This window comes from Dermacentor silvarum, chromosome 10, assembly GCF_013339745.2.
Source record: "Dermacentor silvarum isolate Dsil-2018 chromosome 10, BIME_Dsil_1.4, whole genome shotgun sequence".
Taxonomy (NCBI): Eukaryota; Metazoa; Arthropoda; class Arachnida; order Ixodida; family Ixodidae; genus Dermacentor; species Dermacentor silvarum.
The window spans coordinates 113060604-113080229 of record NC_051163.1 but is presented as its reverse complement, the minus strand read 5'-3'; the positions used below and the strand labels follow the sequence as shown (position 1 = coordinate 113080229).

General features: G+C 46.6%; 2 protein-coding genes and 1 non-coding gene across 3 annotated transcripts in view; all 3 read right to left on the bottom strand.

Moving 5' to 3' along the window:
- The window catches only part of LOC119466489 (protein kinase C delta type), a 711485-nt gene that overhangs the window by 667359 nt on the left and 24500 nt on the right, over positions 1–19626 (bottom strand). The gene's annotated exons all lie outside the window — the stretch shown is intronic.
- Positions 8390–11433, bottom strand: LOC125941099 (uncharacterized). Its single transcript, XM_049658036.1, has 2 exons — positions 10690–11433; positions 8390–8906 (listed from the first exon to the last, which is right to left on the bottom strand). Exons 1-2 carry the CDS (start codon positions 11268–11270, stop codon positions 8390–8392), a joined length of 1098 nt encoding a protein of 365 aa, XP_049513993.1. The 5' UTR covers positions 11271–11433.
- Positions 12980–13051, bottom strand: Trnat-cgu (transfer RNA threonine (anticodon CGU)). Its single transcript has one exon. It is a non-coding gene; the product is annotated as a tRNA-Thr (tRNA).

The window sequence follows — 19626 nt, the reverse complement described above, 5'->3', positions numbered from 1 at the left end:
TTAATTTTGTTCGCAAGCATCAAAAAGAAACTTTATAAGGCGTAGTACATTTCGTCTTCTCAAAAGAGTAGATTCGTCAAAGAGCAGTGATTATCTCTCCTATCTTTTATGATTTTTGTATTTCTGCTGTGTTCAATATTCCGTTCATGCCACGCTTATATGTGCAGTGATGCGTATATTGCTTGAAATCACTGTGATAGTTTTCTTTTTTTTCTGGAAGGTCAGACCCAGCGCGGTGGCTCAGTCAGCTAAGGCATTGCGCGGCTGAGCACGAGGTCGCGGGATCGAATCCCGACCACGGCGGCCGCATTTTGATGGAGGCTAAATGCAAAAACGCCCGTGTGTTTGCGTTGCAGTGCACGTTAAAGATCCCCAAGTTGTCAAAATTATTCCAGAGCCCTCCACTCTGGTTCTCGCACGTAAAACCACAGAAAGCAGAAATCCTCAGTCACGTGTTCATTCACACCTTTCACACGACCTACCTTAGTTTGCGATGCGCAATGAACCAGAATTGAATTATATAAGAAAGCGAGGTGAAAGAAGTAATATTATGCATTACGTCCTCTCCAACGTTATTGGACAAAAAATAGTGATAATATTGGCAGCAGCACCAAAAGTGACTTTTAGCTGTATTTTCAGCTGCCAAGATAGCGGTTGACAGCAATATTTGCCAGAGTGAGCACAAGGGATGGCAACAATAAAAAATGTCACAGTTTCGCCCTAAGGGCGAAGCAATGAATGCGATAGCAACACAGCAATGTCATACGAAGTAAGGTGAGCGGCTTTGGTAGCAACAACACGCAGAACTGTTGTCGACGCCATCGGCGTTTTGCCCGCGTTAGCTCAAATTGCGTGCGGCGTTGGTGACTGTTGCTGGAGCCTCTGATATAAATAGGCACTTGGTGCCGCAGCTAAACGTCGCCTCCCTTCCCTCCCCCTCCCCCACGGCCTCTCGCGCGTCCGAAGAAGGCGCGTTTGCTCTACATATATGGTGATTGTAAAGGAGAAAAGAGACGCCTACTTCTGCAGCCCTTAAGCGAGCACGGCGCAGAACGCGCGTTTGTTCTCCGCCGTGCGTTCACTCCCCGTGAAAGACGCGCCCCTCGCGCCCTTTCACTCGCACATACAGCGTTCGGCGCGCGGCGACGATTTCATCTCCAAATGACGTCATACGGAACCTCACGGCGACGGCGACGGCGACGGCGACGCCAGAAATCTGCTTTTGAGTGTCCATATAATTGCTATCGCAATAAAAACAAAATAGACGGGGCCAATATCGCTTACGACTCACAGGCAATTTTATTGCTTTTTTATCGCCACGACTCATCTACGCTTTCCGGCAGACTTCCCGTTGCACTTCCGTGAAAGATATGGCTTCTCGTTACCAGACATTACCCATTGACCGACGGCGCAGCAAACAATGCAAAGTGACGAGCCAACTGGTTCGTGTGTCATCCAACCAGTTCCGCTTGTTCTGTGCAATGTGCTTGAACGTGCATCGCTTAGTGACGCATCCTACTCCACGTGAACGAATTGTTTGGTATACGCGTACCTATGTCACGGTGATTCTTTGTCATGTGGACGCAGAATTACAGCCGAGGGACATAGGAGGTTGTATCGTATGCAAATGTCTCCGATCAATAAATTTGTTTATACTGATGGGCTTGGGCGAGGAGAACATTTGTAAAAGCAGGCACTCGTTCACGCGATGCGAAGACCCAGAGTCTCTCGTCTCTTTTCATAACGCTGCAGTGAAGTTGGGAGAAGTCGTCGGGGATTGATGCTTGCTCTTTCCTTCCGGCTAACGTGTAAGAGCCCCAACCAATGGCCCTGACTCAGTTCCACTGTGGTTTTTTCCTCTTCCGATTAACTGTGCCATGATCAAAGCGAGTTGTGTACGTGGCCGACGTCAATCATTGAAGTGAATGCATCCGTTCACTCGTACGCATTTTCTTTTTCATGACGATATAAGCGCATGTAAACGAGCGTCAGACTCGCTTCTTTGTATCAAGAACGCCCCTGCGCAATAAGTGAGTGTTTTATCAACGTTTTGTATTGTTTTTGTCTTGGTTGAAAGACCTTGTAGTGGTTGTATTGGTCAGCCCGGAGAGCCAAGCGGCATTCAGTCGTTTCATCTCTGCTCTGAAGGAAGTGCTGGTTTTGTGGTGATCACTAATTTTCATTGCATATACCCTACCAATCCGCGTGCGCGTGAAGAAGTGCGCCTCCCCGCTCTTCAGAAATACAACTGGCTGTGATAAGAAACACAAAGAAAGAAAGTTTCGTTTCAAACACTTTCGTCCTCTCCAGACGCTCTCCAGGCGCGGCTAGCAGGCAAAGGACCACGAAATCCCACGATATAGCTAGAGATAGATACTACTATATAACTTTAAGTATATGCGCTTGTATTGGCAGCATAGGTCGGCTCTATACGTGAGCACTCGCTCATACTGACCAACCATTGCTTCTTTCGGGCATCACACTCAGACAACGTTCATACTCACGCCTTTTAAATGAGTGTGAGGGAGTGTGCCGACTTATTATTCGTAAGTACGCTCGCGACAACGTGCATATTTGGTTCATGCGTGGTATCTGACAACGCACCGGAGCAAAGATGTGCCGTTGCTCTCTCAGAGGTCACGGCTCAAGCGTAAAGTTTCCTGCGAAATTTCTACCGTTCAGCTATCCGTGGTAATGATGGCCATAGCACAAGGATTCGTCTAATCTTAGTGCTCGTGGTTTCAAGCGCTCCCATGATGTTATTTGTTGCGCTTCACCTTTCTAAATTTCCAGGCGCTGATATAGTTCTGTAAACAGAGTAAGGCAATTATTCCACGCGCATATGCGTAATCAGTTCAAATTGTATTTATAGAGCAACATTTTCTCGAAATAATTTACTCTGCAAAGTGACAAAGTCGTTTGAAGGCAGAAGAATGGCGTTAGGGAAAATTCATGCACTCCTTTGCTGACTTCACTGCCGTACTTTCTGCTCCCCCAGGCACTAGCGCCAGCATTGCCCCTGGCGATTTCTGTAGGAAGTTGTCTAGAAGCGAGTATGTGGTGCAGTATTACTACAGACAGGGTGTGTTAATAAACAAGCGGTTTTATATAATGAGGCAATCTCACATGACTTGCACTTCGATGGCCTTTGTTACTGTTCTAGACATTGTCAGACTCCATTATATAGTCGAATTTGCCGTCTTGTCAGATCTCATTGGCCCAGAGGGCCACTGCAACGCTACCGATTGGCTCAAAGTGCCGCCATTACAGAATTTGATCATATGCGTAATCTGATTTTGTATAGACTAGCACTTCACATCTAGTACTGCTTAAATGGCCACCTGAAATAGCGACAGCCCTTCCAAATGCGGCATTCTTCATAACGTCTTATTGCACTGTAAAAATTCTATCATAAACGCGAATGCAGTTACGTCACTTGACCATGTTCATCGCTACGTAACAATAAATACGACATTCAGGATGACCCACCGTGGTGGCGTAGTGGCTTTGGCACTGGGCTGCTAAGTCGGAAGGCACGGGTTCAAATCAAGGCCGCGGCGGCCGCATTTCGTTGGGGGCAAAATGAAAAACGACCGTGTGCCATGTATTTGGTGCACTTTAAAGAACCACAGGTGGTCAAAATAATCCGGAGTCCCCCACTACGGCGTGCTTCATGCTGATATCGTGATTATGGCACGTTAGAGACCAGAATTTAACAATGAATGTTGGATACGTTTTTGAAAGTGGTGCTTATGGTTTCTTTGTGAAGTCACGTACTGCTTATAACCACGACGCTCGCTTCCTGCTCGCACAGATGGTGAGGCGTGATTCATGGCCGTCTACTACGGGCGTGACAGTTTCGCTTTCCGGCATTGAGTGAAAGCTTTAGCTCGGCCCCAACTCCGACGCGTGTTCGACACATGTAAAACGCAGAAATGCTTTTCTGAGATGATCTCAGGGCCGATTTTAATGAAATTTAGTGCATTTGAGAGAAAATGTCTAATTATAGTGACTGTATAATGAGAAATTTTGATTTGCTTTCTTGATTTTTTTATTTGCCGAAAATTGGAAGATTCAAAAAGAAGCACGAAGTGTACGCATCCGTAACTTTGCAACAAAATTAGACGTGGCAGTTTTATCAGTTGAATCCAATAGAATATCCAAAGCGGACAAATATCGCACTTTAACGTATATCTTACGTGAATTTGTTACAATGTTTACCACGGTTTTGCAAAAGTCCAACTCACGTGTTAGGGGTGTACTGAAGAGCCATATATTACGCATAAAATCTGTCCGCTTTCGATGTACCATGAAATACATTTTACAGAATTGCGATTTTATTTTTCTTGGCTGACATACAGGGTTCTAAGCCTGATAGTTTCGCGTTCTTAAAATCTGCAATATTCAACAATGTTTATTAAAAATATGACGGACTAAATAAAAACTCCGGTTCCAACAATTACCAGATTATTTTTTTTCTTTTATATGCAACAGTCTTCATCAAATTTGGCGCAGTGTTTGCCGAGAAACAAAGGTGGGAGTGCCCCAGCTAAAGGTTCCTGCCGGTTTTTAGGTCGATGTTGGCAGGAGCGGATCCATTTCGGTGCACAAATCAACAGCTTCAGCGTCTTCTATGCCAGGAACAACTAATCAATATTTCGGATGAGGGACTTTAGGTAGCGCTTTAAGATCAATCGTCTGATTCTATCTGTTAAAAAGATAAAGCAGACGCCTTCCATAATTACTTTTTAATACCTACCTCGAGTCTTTTTCACACATATATCTCTGTGCTAAAAACGATCTCGACGAAGTCGTGTTATTATGGCATCTGCTTATAGGGAACATCAAACACATTTTCTGAAAGATCACGTAGTTTCAGACGATGGCTCATGGGCAATACATTTCATAAGTCGATGTGGCAGAATTCGCAAGAAATGGTCCTCCATGCTTATAGTAATTTCATTACGGCATCATGCTGGCGTGGCAACCCAAGCGAATAAAAAATGTTCCGTGCATACTTACGCAATATATTTCTGTACACATGCCTGCATAGACATGCATCAGTGATTTGAGATGGTAAGCGATCAACGTGCGCACCGTATTGCTTCAAACGATGAGAAACTTCTGCTCGACCTGCGTCGTCCCACGAAGCTTCAATAAAGGACCACTTGCCGGAAAACCGTTCCAGGAAACGCTCTCGCCTTACGCGGTTTCCTTTTTTTTTGTGAAGCTCCGCCTATCTCTGGGTTTACGCTCTGTCTACAAGCTCCACGTCATCGGTGTTGCAACCCTTGCCTGCCAAGGCGTCCTGTGCGGCCAACACTGCGTTCGGGGCCGCGCTAAAGGAAACAAAGCAGTGAGAGACAGTGATATCCTCGGTCCGGCCACCTGCCAACGCCACCCGTCCCAGCGAGAAGACATGTTGGTCTTGCGCCGCTTGCCGTACGGCCGCTCGAGCGAGCACCACCCTTGTGACAGGATCGGCAAAAAACGGTCCACACAACCGAGCAGCAAAAGGGGCCAGCAGTGCCCTGGTAAACGTGAGTGTCGAAACTACGAAACTTTGTCACTTACCGTTATTGCTGAACTTTCTTTGACACATGATATTTCGTCATGAAAAAAAAAGAGTACCTAACTTTGTCGACCTGCAATGGGACATACGTCACTAATTCGATGATGACGTATACCAGCAGGCCACTGAGATTTATTCAGGAAAACGCCTACAACAAAGGGTCACCTCCCCTTCCGCGTGCCCATTTTTATGCGCTTAACGCGGCGTAACTAGAGAGAAAGTGTTTGCCGGCGTGAATACAGCATAAAATAAATACATTCTTCTAAAATGTCTGCCAAATATTGCGCCGTCGCTCAAGAGACTGTTTCTTTCCGGGAGCTACCAGTCACCATATTAATATTGTGCTCGCAAACTGCTGGTCATATTGTGCACACGCCGCATTGATGCTATAATTTTCGTGTTAACATTGTACTCGCTAATTAATTCTGTATTTACACAACCTTTTTGTAATGGATACTAACTAGCCATATCGGCTATGGATCCAGATGCTGTCACAATCATTCTTGTATATCTTTTTAGTGCAATAAAACCTTCTTCTTCTTCTTCTTCTTCTTGGGTTAATTGGTTGAAACTTCATAACGCCGTTGTAGCTCAAATAAAACGAACAGAGGAAACATGCCTCACGCGATGGCCTAGATTGACCTAGGCCGTGATATTGGTGCGGTCTATAGGTCAATCTAGGCCTAGGTCTAGGCCTAGGTCGCGTGAGACAAAACCGAACGTCGGCTTTTCAAACGCCTACAACATAGCGGCCTAGAAAAGCTGACACCACTGGCTGTAAATTTATCACTGATCTATTACAGTCCCCCAGAAGACCAAAGGAGGCGGAAAGTGCACATTAAAATGCACCTGCACACGCGTTCATCACGTCACGGTTCGTCACGGTTGTTGGTTTCATGACGAACCTCTACGCACGCGCATATTATAGTACGTTATATTTTTTTTATGTTCTTGTGGGAGCATGTAATACGTCACTTGCAAGTATAGCAACCGCGGTGTAGGTGCTTCTGTTCATTGTGTTCTTTTTATTTACACAATGCAATGGCATCTCGGTCCTGCATCTCGTCAGATAACGCTGCAATAGTGATTACTTCGTTTTTTTTTGTCTTCGGCTACCTATTGTTATCAGTTAAGAACTGTCCTCGTAACACTCCGCAACAATCGTGTCCACTTTTCTGTTTGTGCCTCAAAGCTCCACCCCCTGGTCCATGACTCGTCGTGCGACCTCCCCGAAGATACTGTATAAAGAAGATTAAGTTAGTCTATATCAGTAAATTACACTCTCTCAATAACAAAGAACGTAAGCCTTCGGCAGTGAGAATATGCTCAGCATTTCCGGAAAAACGCAAGAACGAGACAAGCGGTGGCGCTAATTCGAAGTCCACTCACCAGTTAGCCGTGTCGACATAGATATTGGAGGTATCTGATGGGGAATAGTTGATTATTTTCTGATAAGGAAGAATTAAATCTTCGTGTAGAGGGACGAAGGCCGGAGCTTGTAAAGCTTTGAGAAATTTTGCTGCGTTAAACTGGCCCAAAAAAGAGAAAACACAATGACTCTGTGACGTGTAAAATCATTCTGTTTCAATTCATTTCATTTATTTACTTGCACGACCTTTCAGGCAATGTCGAAAGGAGTGGATGACAATGAAAAATAAACAGTGAAAATAATAACAGCACCTAGTTTAGCCTAGGAGATGACAAACTGCAAACTTGAACACTGTCAGATCTTGCATGGAGACGACGGCGGCGAGAAAGTAATTTCAGTCGCTGCTATACTGGTAACTTGCAGGGACTGGCATTCAGGTGCCGACAATGACACGGACGGCAGGTGGCACTCTTCATGCATAAAAAAATATGTATATGAATATTGCGTTGGTTTATTTTGCAGGTAATCAACCTTTTCTCGCCGAACAAATGAAAATAATCTACAGAAGAACACCCTTCCTCTCTCTAAACTTATTCAGTGTTGTTCTATGTTGTCTCTCGCAGCTAAAATACAGGGAGGGAAGTACAGAGGGAAGGCAGGGCTGATTGGAGTTGGTCAGGTTGAGTTGGGTTAGCAACCCAGCAATGGGTAAGAGGGAGATCGAACTAACGGAGAAGCATTAGAAAAGAGAGAAAAAAAATATTTTGAACTGAATTCTGGGATTTGACGCGCCGAAATCACGATTTGATCATGAGGCAAGCCGTAGCGGGGGACTCCGGATTAATTTTGACCACAAGGGGATCTTTAACGTGCCCCCATTCCACAGGGCATGGTTGTTTTTGCATTTCGCCTACATCGGAATGCGGCCGCCGCGGCCGGGTTTCGCACCCGCCGCCACGAGCTTAGCAGCGCAACACCATAGCTGCTAAGCCACCGCGGCGGGTAATAGAGAGAAAAAGTCCGCAGCGTGCTCGTACATCGGTCTGCGTGCTTACTCCCGAGTTCACTAACTCATACGGAAACGTGAGCTAGAGCGTTATTGAGTGTCGTAGGGTGTTCGTGGACGTAGGTGCGAGCATAAGTGATTACCGATTAATGAGTACGAAAGGAAAATCAGTGACAGCGATTCCAATTTGGTGTGAATATGAACGTGAGCGACTGTCAGAGAGTATGAGTGGACGCATGTACGTATGTCAGTGAGTGCCGGTCATCGGGTGTGGACGCTTGTACAAGTGTCAGTTGGTGCCACTCTATGGGAATGAAAGTGACTATATAAGCATAAGTATCATTTGTTCGTGTGCGTGAGTGGGAGTGAGTGTGGTTTGCACAAGATGAAGTGCATCAAAAAAAGCCTTTATTGAACGAAACACTCTCTTATATACACATTATCAAAGGGGCGTTGCAGCCAACTGAGTGCGCGTGTGCATGACAGTGCACTGCGTCACATCTCCCCCTTTTTTTTTTATTAAATCAAAATCACGGAAGTTCTGGCATCGGGTATCTTCGTGGTGGTCGGCGGTTGCGTTCGCTTCTACGCAGTTGTGGCTCTGTGGTTCCCACTGTGAGTCGATGTTCATGTGTGGGCGCCAATGAGTCTGCCGCAGGAGTGGGTGCCAGACGGAGGTGTTCCCTGGTGCGCTGCAACTGGAGCCCTTCTTCGGTCTCGATAATGTAGGCTCTCGGGCTGTTGGCAGGCTTGACAACTGTAGCAGGGGACCAGGTTTTTGATGGCACGCTGTACACTGTGACGCGGGAGCCATTAGGAAGATCTGGTAGAGACCTTGTGCCTCGGTTGTAGAAGGAGCGTTGTTTAGTCCTGATGTCGTGGAGCCTCCGTTGCACGTCTTGAGGGGGTATGGTTTGCGGTCGCAGGTGGCTTTCTGTGACTGGTAGCAGCGTCCTCGCCTGTCGGCCCATAAGTCTCTGCATCGGAGACCCTAAAAAGGAATCGCGAGGCGTATTTCTCCACTCAAGCAATGCAGCACAAAAATCCACTGTACCGTACCGATACCTCTTCAGGAGTTTTTTGGCTTCTTGAACCGCACGTTCAGCCATTCCGTTTGATCGAGGGTAATAAGGACTGGAACGGACGTGGTGTAAGCCAATCTTACCGACAAAATCACGGAAGTTCTGGCTGCTGAATGGCGGCCTATTGTCGGTGCATATGCGCTGCGGGAAGCCGTGTGTGGCGAATATGTCGGCGCAAGCAGCAATCACCTTGTCGGCTGTTGTCTGCACGGGCCTTAGTTCGAAAAAGAAAGAATAAAAGTCAACAACCACCAAGTACTCTATGCCATTGTGATAGCAAATGTCGGCTCCTACAACTTCCCAAGGTAGTCTTGGAATTTCATGATTCACCATTGGCAAGCGTCGATTTCGTGGCTTGTGTTTCTGGCAGGTCTCGCAGCGTCGAGCAACTTCTTCTATATCGCTGTTTATAGAAGGCCAAAAGAGCACAGTTCGGGCACGTGCCTTCATCTTGTCTGCTCCTCCATGTGCGGCATGAAGGCAGGCGAGTACTTCTCTGCGCATCTTGACAGGAATGATGAGGCGGTTGCTCCGGAACACGAGACCGTCTTGCGCGTGTATCTCGTCACGGAAGTTCCAGTAGCAACGTAGTTCGCCACTGACATCAGCTTTGCTATCCGGCCACTGCGTGCTAGCATACTGTCGAAGCTGCACCATCACTGGGTCCTCGTCGGTCTCTTGAAGAACTTGGCTCAGCCGACTGTCTGAAACTTGAAGACAAGCAACGGCATTCACATGGTAATTTAGGCACTGTTCTTTCAGTAGCGCTTTGCTCGGGAACCGCGATAAAGCGTCAGCGACAAACAGCTGCTTTCCAGGTGTATACTTGACGACTATCGGGTACCTCTGTAAGCTGAGGCGCATGCGCTGAAGTCGTAGAGGGCATTGGCATAACGGCTTCTTAAATATCATTTCTAGTGGCTTATGATCCGATTCGACTACAACTTCTGGCTGTCCGAAAAGACAGTCACGAAATCTTTCACAGCCGTGAACGATTGCCAGCATCTCTTTTTCAATCTGGGCATACCTTTGCTGCGTTTCGGTCATCGAACGTGACGAGTACGCTAGCGGATGCCCATCCTGTATAATTACTGCGCCGATTCCGTTCTGGCTGGCGTCTACCGATAGCCTGATCGCTTTGCCCTTCTGGTAGTAGCTTAATACAGGAGCTGTGGCAAGCGCTTTCTGTAAAGCCTTGAAGCTAGCTTCTTGAGGGTCTTCCCAAACCCACGCGACATCCTTCTTTAGTAGTTCTCGAAGTGGCGCTGTTAGGTTTGACATATTCGGAATAAAGCGGGAGACAAAATTTACCATGCCCAGGAACGTCTGCAGCTCCTTCTGGTTGCTTGGCGTCTGGACTTGCAAGATGTCTTCTAGCCGCTGTGGATCCAAACTCAGCCCGTCACGTGTTAGAACATGCCCAAGGTACCGGACAGATTCCTGTAAAAACCGGCATTTCTTTCTGTTCAATTTTAGGTTGTACTCTTGGCATCGTCGCAGGACGTTTGCAAGGTTGATGTCATGCTCGGTTCTCGTTCTGCCCCACACTAGAATATCGTCCATGACAACCGCTGCGCCTTTGATCCCTTCTAGTACGCGGTGCATGGCACGCTGAAATATTTCCGGTGCGGACGAGATTCCAAACGGCATGCGTAAAAACCTGTAACGGCCATAGGGAGTGCTCATTGTGCAGATTTTGGAGCTTTCTTCATCTAGCTTGATTTGCCAGAAACCGGAGGCTGCGTCCAAAGTTGTAAAGTACTGCGCGCCACTGATCGAAGGTGCTATGTCTTCCAATGTTGGCATTGGATAGTGCTCGCGAAGCAGCGCTTTGTTCAGATCAGAAGGGTCTAAACAAATTCGTACCTTCTCTCCTTTAGTGACGACGACCATGTTGCTGGCCCACTCCGTCGGCTCTGTCACTTGCGCGATCACTCCCGATGTCTCCATGCGATCCAGCTCTGCTTTCACCTTGCTTTGCAATGCTATTGGAATCCGCCGTGCTGGTTTCACTGCTCCCTGGGAACCAGGCTTGAGCTTCAGGTGGTAAACCATACCCTCCAATTGACCTAGGCCCTCGAAAACGTCTTTGTAAGGTTTCGCAGCATCGTAAAGCTCTAGTTGCTCGACATAAGAGACTCTTTTTAGTAAGCCCAACTCTTCAGCAACTGCGCCGCTCAACGTCACGGCAACCTCGTCCTCTACAACAAAAAAGTCTGTCTGAATCTTGCTTTCTCTCATTGCAACTTCGAGACGAACTTGTTTCGTTGCTTTTTTTCTGGAAGCCAAAGAACGTGTTTAAAACTACGTTACAGTCGTGTGGCTGCTTGTTTGTTATTTTCTGCAGCTGGCTGCGCGCGATAATTGAGCAGGTTGCGCCTGTGTCCAGCTTGCAAAAAATTGGTTTTCCCTTCTATCTGAATGGTAGCCGTCCAGCGATCGTCTTTCCCATGGACATGCGATACTGTTTCCAACCAGAAATCGCCTTGCGTTTCACCGTCTTGCGTTTCAATAGATGCTACCTTTTGCTCTTTCGAGTGAAAGTTTTTTGCCATCTTCTTGCAGGCTATGGCGAAGTGATTCCTTCCGCCGCATTTTCTGCATGTGCGCCCTTTTGCGGGGCAGACGCGGTCAGTCTGATGTATCTTTGCGCACTTTGTGCAACGCCGACCTTTTGCCTCAGATAGCGCGTTCATCTCGGCAGCGTAATGGCTTTTGGGGCGTGCCTGTATTTCTTCGCACTGTTCTTTGCCATGTTCTCGCGAGCGGCACATTTCTACCGTCTTTGCGAATGAAGCATTTTCAGAGACGAGCTTTTCTTGCAGCTTTTTGTCTCTTATTCCAAGAATAATACGGCTTCTGAGCATACGCTCTTCGAGTTCCCCAAACTCGCAACTTTTTGCTAGCACTCGTAGGTCTGTTAACCAGTCGTTGAAGCTTTCGCCCTCATTTTGGTCGCGCTTTCCAAAACGAAACTCGTGATAGGCTAGGTTTAGTGCGGGCTTGTAAAATGCCTCAAATTTAAGTTTCAGGACTTCTACGTCCGACTTCTCTTCATCCGATGCAAAAGCAAAAGTGCTATACGTCTTGCGCGCGTCCTCTCCGATAATCATGAGAAAAGTGGCTGCCTGTACCTCTTTGGGTTGCTGGTTTAGGTACGTTGCCGTTGCGAAGAGCTCGAACTCCTGCCGCCACGTCTTCCAACTTTGCCATACGTCTCCTGTGGTGTCCAGGACTCTTGGCGGTGGCAGTAGCGTGGTGACTGGGGCGCTGGTCTGCTGGCGCTGTTGCTGTTCCCCGTTCTCCATTCTCGTACTAGTTCGGACCTTCGAGCCGCCCTCGTTGGCTTGCTACCCGTACGTTTTTCTTTCACTGGCTGCGTACATCGGCCGCATTCCGACCACTTCTGACACCATGTGGTTTGCACAAGATGAAGTGCATCAAAAGAAGCCTTTATTGAACGAAACACTCTCTTATATACACATTATCAAAGGGGCGTTGCAGCCAACTGAGTGCGCGTGTGCATGACAGTGCACTGCGTCACAGTGAGTAGGAACGCAAGTGAGTGCGGACAAGTGTGAGTGTACACGAGCATGAGTGAGTGCATATCCAATGAAAGTATTAGCTAGTGAGCGCGAGTGACCATCCCCTTATGCTGCCCGTCGTTGAGTGGACACACACAAACACACACACACACACATCACACACACGCACACACCCACACCCACATATATATATATATATATATATATATATATATATGTGTGTGTGTGTGTGTGTGTGTGTGAACGAGAAGAAAGGAAACCGAGGCGCCCGATTTTTATTAATCATATCATAAGAAGCCAACAAACATTGACACCAAGAACAACATAGGGGAAATTACTTGCACACACTAATTGAATTAAAGAAATGATAAATTAATGGAAATTAAAATGGATGAAAAAACAACTGTCCGCAGGTGGGGAACGAACCCACGTCTTCGCATTACGCGTGCGATGCTCTCACCATTGAGCTACCGCGGAACCGTTTTCCCATGCGCTTTCTGGGGTATTTATGTTTTACAAGTTGAACTAACTCTGGGAGTGTTAGCCAGCGCCACCACTCACAAGCCATGGGGCGGATGTGGAACATCCTTTCTGCCGCAGGCGTCACGAGCACGTGATCTTTTTGGGTGATGGCAACTGGTCAATAAACCCACATATGCTCCCTGAAGGCATCAATGTTGCCGGATTGTTGGCTTCTTATGATATGATATGATATGATATGACATATATATATATAGCTGGCGGATCGCAAGAAAGACGGCCGCGCCTCGTAGACGTGTTCATTGCGAATGCGCACGGTCATGGTCGATGAATGTTCTGTGCAAAATGCCTCTCACATAATTTTCTTAAAGCAGTCCGAAGGTCAAGCTTCTCATCATCGCATGATGGACAGCCATTGAATTTTTTGAAGCTAAAACTGTTCGCGCCTGTGACGACTTCTGTGTCGGTCTTCTTTGTGGTTGTGCACTTGCGCTATATCATGTCATTAAGTAAACACCAAATAGCCCAGCAACATGTCCTTCTGCTGTTCGTGTAAGAGCCGATGTCAAGCAGCGGTGATGTTGGACACATTATTAACCAAGGCGGCCGGCCAATTGCAAACAGCACTTAAGGGGAAGCTTCAGCTAGGCTAGTTTTATCTAAATACATCGCAAGGGCTAGATCTATTTTTCTCCGCCACGAATGCACCGATATTGATTGAGTTTTTTTTTTGCGAATAAACGAAAAGTGGCAGTATAGTGACTGTGGGAAGCTGACCGAAGGGAACTTGATAACTGCAAAATTAATAAAAGAAAGACGAAAACGTTGTTGATGTTTGATACATTTTACCAACGCGTTGACAAAGAAAACGATTTCGCAGTGCAGTAAAGTGCACCTAATATTACATCTAAGGTGTGCAACATTGATACATTCTAAACCACTATGAAATGAATAACTAATCTGTGAGAAAGACTTGCAAAGCCTTCGTGAACAATAAAATAATTTTACGTGATCTGTAAATCCATGCATCAAATTCGCCCCACTTTATATTCTCTAACGTGCGCAGTTTACACAACTGTTATATCTGCCTTTCTGCAGAGTTACGGATGTGTAAACTTCGTGGTTCAATTTTTTATCAGCGATCTTTTATGTCACCTATTCTTTACCTATTCTTGATAAAGTGTTGGGAAAGTGACTGCACTTAATCGGGATGACTTCGCGAAAATTATAAGTGGTGGAAAGAAGCGAGACCTCAAATATTTAAAAGACTGGCTCTAAGAAGTGACGCAGTGAATAGGGGATCCGCTTTTGCAGTAATATAAGGGTCTAAACATATGGTTAAAAGGCGCCGATCGCGCCCTCCGTACTATGGAGGAGTCCACTTCATTAGCCAGGAACTATTACCATGACTGAAATAGCGTCCTCCACGCTAGCTGTACTGAAAATTGAAATATATTTCAATAGTATATCCAGAGAAAGCTCTCATATTTTGAGCATTGTGATGTGTGGTGCGCGACGGTGATATTTGTGGTGTGCGACAAGGTGCGGTGCATTCAAACAAGAAGCAGACGACAAGGAGAGCGCGCGCCGCTCTACCGCGCCGCGCCGAAAACGACGACGCCAACGAGCGGCCAGCACGTGAACACGCGGCACAAGGAAAACAACAAAAGAAAGCAAATACAATCGCAAAGGAACACGGAGCCTCGAGCAGCCAATGAGAAATCGACGAATCAACCAGAGCAGCAGAAAAAGGAGCCGCACTGGCGGTAGGGGGGAAGAGTTCCAGAAGCGACACCAGGACAAGGTCGGCCACCGGATCGGGAGTTGAAGACGACCGTCGGGTTCCGGACCCGAGCCACCAGGACTTCACCCAGCCGGGGCCTCCTGCCAACCCGTTCCTGGGAGTCGCCACTCTTCCTGATCGTCAACAGCTGCCCGAGGCCGGCGAGCGTCTGCGCCCGTGGGCAGAACAAGAGCTGTCGGACTACAGGCCCGAGCTCCACGACCAGCTGCGCGGCCAGAACGCCGCCGCCGTCAACCCATACTGCCAAGCCGCCTGCCTTCCTGGGCATCGCCACTCTACCCGATAGTCAACTGCTGCTGCCCGAGGCCGGTGAGCGTCTGCGCCCGTGGGCAGAACGTCAGCTGTCGGGCTACGAGCCCGAGTAACACGACCAGCTGCCCGGCCAGAACGCCACCGCCGTCTGCCCGTGCTACCAAGCCGCCTGTCTTCTCCCACCGAACCAGAGCTGCCACGCTCTGGCAGCCTGTACGACGGTCCGATACAGCGATCTTTTGGTGAGACCAACACCGCTTCTCTCATCGTCTCGTCTCCGCTGCTTCGCGTCGAGACTGTAGTGCATACTCACACCCGTAGCCTGCCCGAACTTGCCTCATATAATTAGCGTTCTAGCTACATGTTTTCATGTTATCTTTGTGTGTTTGGTTTATGGTTTTCTTTTCGTTCTAGTTTTATTAAAGGTTTGTGTGTTTTTCAACAAACGGCTTTGTCCTCGATTGGGTTCTGGGAGGCTCCGCCTCAAAGAACCGTCAGGAAACATTAACACAAGAGAACCTTCATCACAAGCATAAAGTGAACAATTACGAGACAGATGTTTTAATGATATTACCTCATTTTAATGCGGATATGCTTTTGCAAATCTTTATCTTTTTCTCCCATCCTAACATATATTTATTTTTCATTTGATGTCTATCAGAATATAATAATACAAGAACAATGTTTAGGTTGGACATAGTATACACATTTACTAAACTTTAGATGAGGACGACTTTTTGTACATTTTTTTCATCTTTTCTTAACCTTTGCGCCACAAACATCCACAGCTATGCACAAACTAACCCAACATCACACTTTGATAGATTATTGAAACGCCTCGCTCTTTCGGTCAAAGAAGAAAGCCAAAAAGCTGTCGTTTTTTTCAAAATACAAATAAGACTAAAGTTATGACAACAGGAGTGGAACAGTCGATTCAAATTAACAACGTAATAGATTTTGTGGAACATTTATATGGTGGTCATGCATGGATGCGAATCGAGCACCTTGCGGAAATATGAAAATGGGCATTGGGTTCATTGAAATGGGTTCATTCCAATAGCCGTTTCGATTGGCGATGGTGTCCGCCGCCGCCACAGCCGCTGGTAATAAGAAAAAAAAAAAACAGATCCCACCGGGACCGAACGCGGGCAGAGGGCGTGGGAGTCAGCTACCCTACCACTGCGCCACGCCAGCGTTTGCTAGCTGCCACAAAAACTTATCCTTTACAGGTGTCCTATAGCCCGCGTGGAGTCACGTGATGTGACATGCGTGCCGCGTAGCACCGATACGTGCACACTTTGCATTGCGCTTGCATATTATTGTACCACGTGGGACGCCATGTAGCAGTTGCATAGGTAACGGCACAAGACACATAGAGAAGCTTTGAGGAAGGGAAAGAAGATTACGCATATGTATACAAAAATGTTAGAATAAAAAAACCATGTATAGCATACATTAATAAATCACGCAGGCTATGTGACTATTTATGACTTCCCCATTCCAAGGGGGATGTCAATAAATCATCATCAGCAGCAGCAGCAGCTGCTGCGTCGTATGTGACATGTGTGCCGCGTAGTCTCTGTACGTGTGTTTACTTTTCGGTACAGTTATGGCGCCTCCTCCCAAGGTACGCACCGCTGCTGAAGAAGCGAATCGTAGAGCTACGCGCGCGGTTACAACCAGACAACGTCGGGCTCAGCAGACCGCTGTGCAGAGAGCAACACAAGGCGCCGCTCGCCGTCGACACCCGGAGGACAGCTGATTTCGTTCTTTTGAAAACGACGCAAAGAGACTTCGCCGTGAAGACCCTCTAATGCGTGTTGCTTAAAATGGAGCTCCTATGGAACCGCTCCTCCGGCTTACGATGTGACAGTGCTGCGTGTGCCGCGAAGGCCTATGACTTTTTTGCTCTGGTGCTTGTATGGAGTCTTGAGAATTCTATGGAAAGCCAAACGAGCCATTCGTTCGAGCATAAGTGAGATTAAACCCGAAATTCACAGTGAAGCAATGCTCCTGAAACTAAAGATTTTTTTATTTTGCACACGTCAAGCTTTCTGCCGGTTCAATGGAACGTATATTATTTATAGCTAGAGCGGAAGGTAAAAGAAAAAGGAGTCGCCAGTGTAGAAAGCGATTATATGGGATTCTTTAGTCCACTGGGAAGCGTATCAATGGTCCTAAAGAACTTGTGGTGAACAGATCTCACGGGTGTTTATATATCCATGCACTCACCAGAAGTCGACAGCGACTCGACGGTACTTAACAACAATAAAAAAGCCGCAGAAGAGTCATGAGTCGTAGGTAATCGGGAAGTAATTACGAGTACGAAAATGCCTAACGTTGTCTTATATGCTGAGTGCGTGCGACTTTCGCAATTGCAGAGTACACTAAATGACGATGATCACACCTAAAGAGTTCCACGCTCTTTACGCTTGGCGGCGCGGTGTAATTACTTTCGTCCAAGAGATAACTGGAGTTTTGCTTCTCTCGGGTTCATACATACCTATTTAACTGCCTATATTGGTGTACTCGTAATTGCCTGAGTAGGATTTATAGCATCCTTACCATTTTCCATTCTGCTAAAGAGATTATAGTTCCCTGTTTTCTAAGTGCGCACTTTCAGAGCAGTAGCTGGCAGCGTTTTCAAGCGCCAGAAACGTACGCTCGTGCATAATACCGTCAGGCCCTCTAATTTGCACGACGCCCTACAATGAGAAGTGCGTAGATAAAAGCAGCTTTTACTGAACCAACGAACACAAGTAAAAACAAGAATGGTGCATAAAAGTTTAGAAGGGAAACCCACATAGTTTGTTACTCGTGATTGGCAGCGTTTCCCAGCTTGTTTAGCTTCTAGTTATACTCTGGAATTGCCACAGAAACTGATAAAGATATAAAGAAACGTTGACTGGAAAACAGTGGGGAGAAAAGCAAAGCTAACTTTCATTGAGTAGAGATTAAGCTTGCGAGCGAGACTCGTAGGAACAAAAATACTTCTTACACAACAACTGATCCTGAAGGCAGACCCAGGCAGTCGTAGTTTTGGACGTATTCGATAAGGCGACCGACCAATTGTAAAAAGCACTTACGTCAAGAAAAGCGGTGTTAATTCGACCCAAGGAGGTTTTTTTTTTCAACCTCCTTGATTCGATCACAGGTGCTTCTAGCCCTCCGTTGTTTAACAAAATAAGTCTAATGGGCAATTCATGTTTAGGAAAATAACAGCGCTGGGTAGACAAGGACACAGAGAAGAAAACGGCACTGGCGCTGACTCACAAGTGCATTTTATGTCACGGAAGATTCACATTTATAAACCATGGCCGACAGGGCAACAAAAAGCGATTGTGCACGCGCGGCACTAGCTGTCCGGGTGATGTGTAGAACCACACAAGACATAAGCCATGGCGTCATACAAACAATTAAAGACCAACAGAAGACTATCTTTGTCAAGCTCAAGCTACCATGAGACACTACACTAGACGCTACCACGAGCGTGGAAGTCAGCAATATGCGCTTTCTTTTTGCGCTGTGGCACACCAGGCGTCACTCCTTCGAGATCCACGTAGCGACCGTGACCGCATTCGGGCCCATGCCGCTTGTGCTTCCACGGATGTTCCACTGCGCATGCTTCCATTGTGCATGTTCGCGGCGTCCATACGCACGTTCACGAAGTGAACGTCAGTGTAACTTTTGTTTTGTTGCTCAATCTGATCTGAATAGTCTGTGTCGCTCGTGCAACAAGTGACTGAAAATTATGAATATTTCTCGCCTATCCTCTCCTTCCGATTCTTTCGAAAATTTTATCAACGAAGCTAAATTAGAGCGCGTTTCAACATATCAATATCTCGGAGTGCAAATAACCAGTAACCTACCGCGATATCAATACATAAAGTACATTACCAACAATGCTGACCTCGCACGTAGAAACTTTAACCACACCCCTACACGTCCTAAACTACTGCTATACCAAACACGAATTCGCCCAACGCTAGATTATAGTGTAGCATTTAGAGTCCTCCCCAAAGCCCGGTAATTGACGTTTTGCAATTTCTCCAACACTGATTGGCTCAATTTATTCTCGCAGAGAACTGACTAGCTTCGATTGCCACTTTAATGAATTGCTTTATTGGCCATAAAGACCTGGCAAATAAATAATTTCAACACCTAAATTCAAGACCTGGCAAAAAATAAATTCTCGCCCTTAAAAAAAGATTTTGTTGCTCAACTAAACAGTCAGAGCTTGTTCTTTCTCCTTGAAGTTGATCAAATCTTTTCAAGGTGATAATTAGGTGTTGATAAAGCAGGAGGGTGGTTGGAGGTCACGAAACATGGAGATATATTGCAGCGAAAATGTTTACTCAGTCAAATGTAGAGTTTGCGGAAGAACACTGCTGAAAAACACACAAGCAAACAGCGCCTTACTCTTCAACTTTTTCCTTAGTTAAAGCCTAGGAAAACTGCCCCTACATACGACCTAGTCTCACTGTTCGACCACCAAGTGGTTACGGCCCAGACTAGC

Excerpts from the sequence above, each read along its gene's own strand:
- LOC125941099 (XM_049658036.1), bottom strand. The coding sequence starts at position 11,270 with ATGAGAGAAAGCAAGATTCAGACAGACTTTTTTGTTGTAGAGGACGAG. Across the intron at positions 8,907-10,689 it reads ACTCCCTATGGCCGTTACAG|GCGAGGACGCTGCTACCAGT; the intron begins GTTTTTACGCAT and ends ATGGGCCGACAG.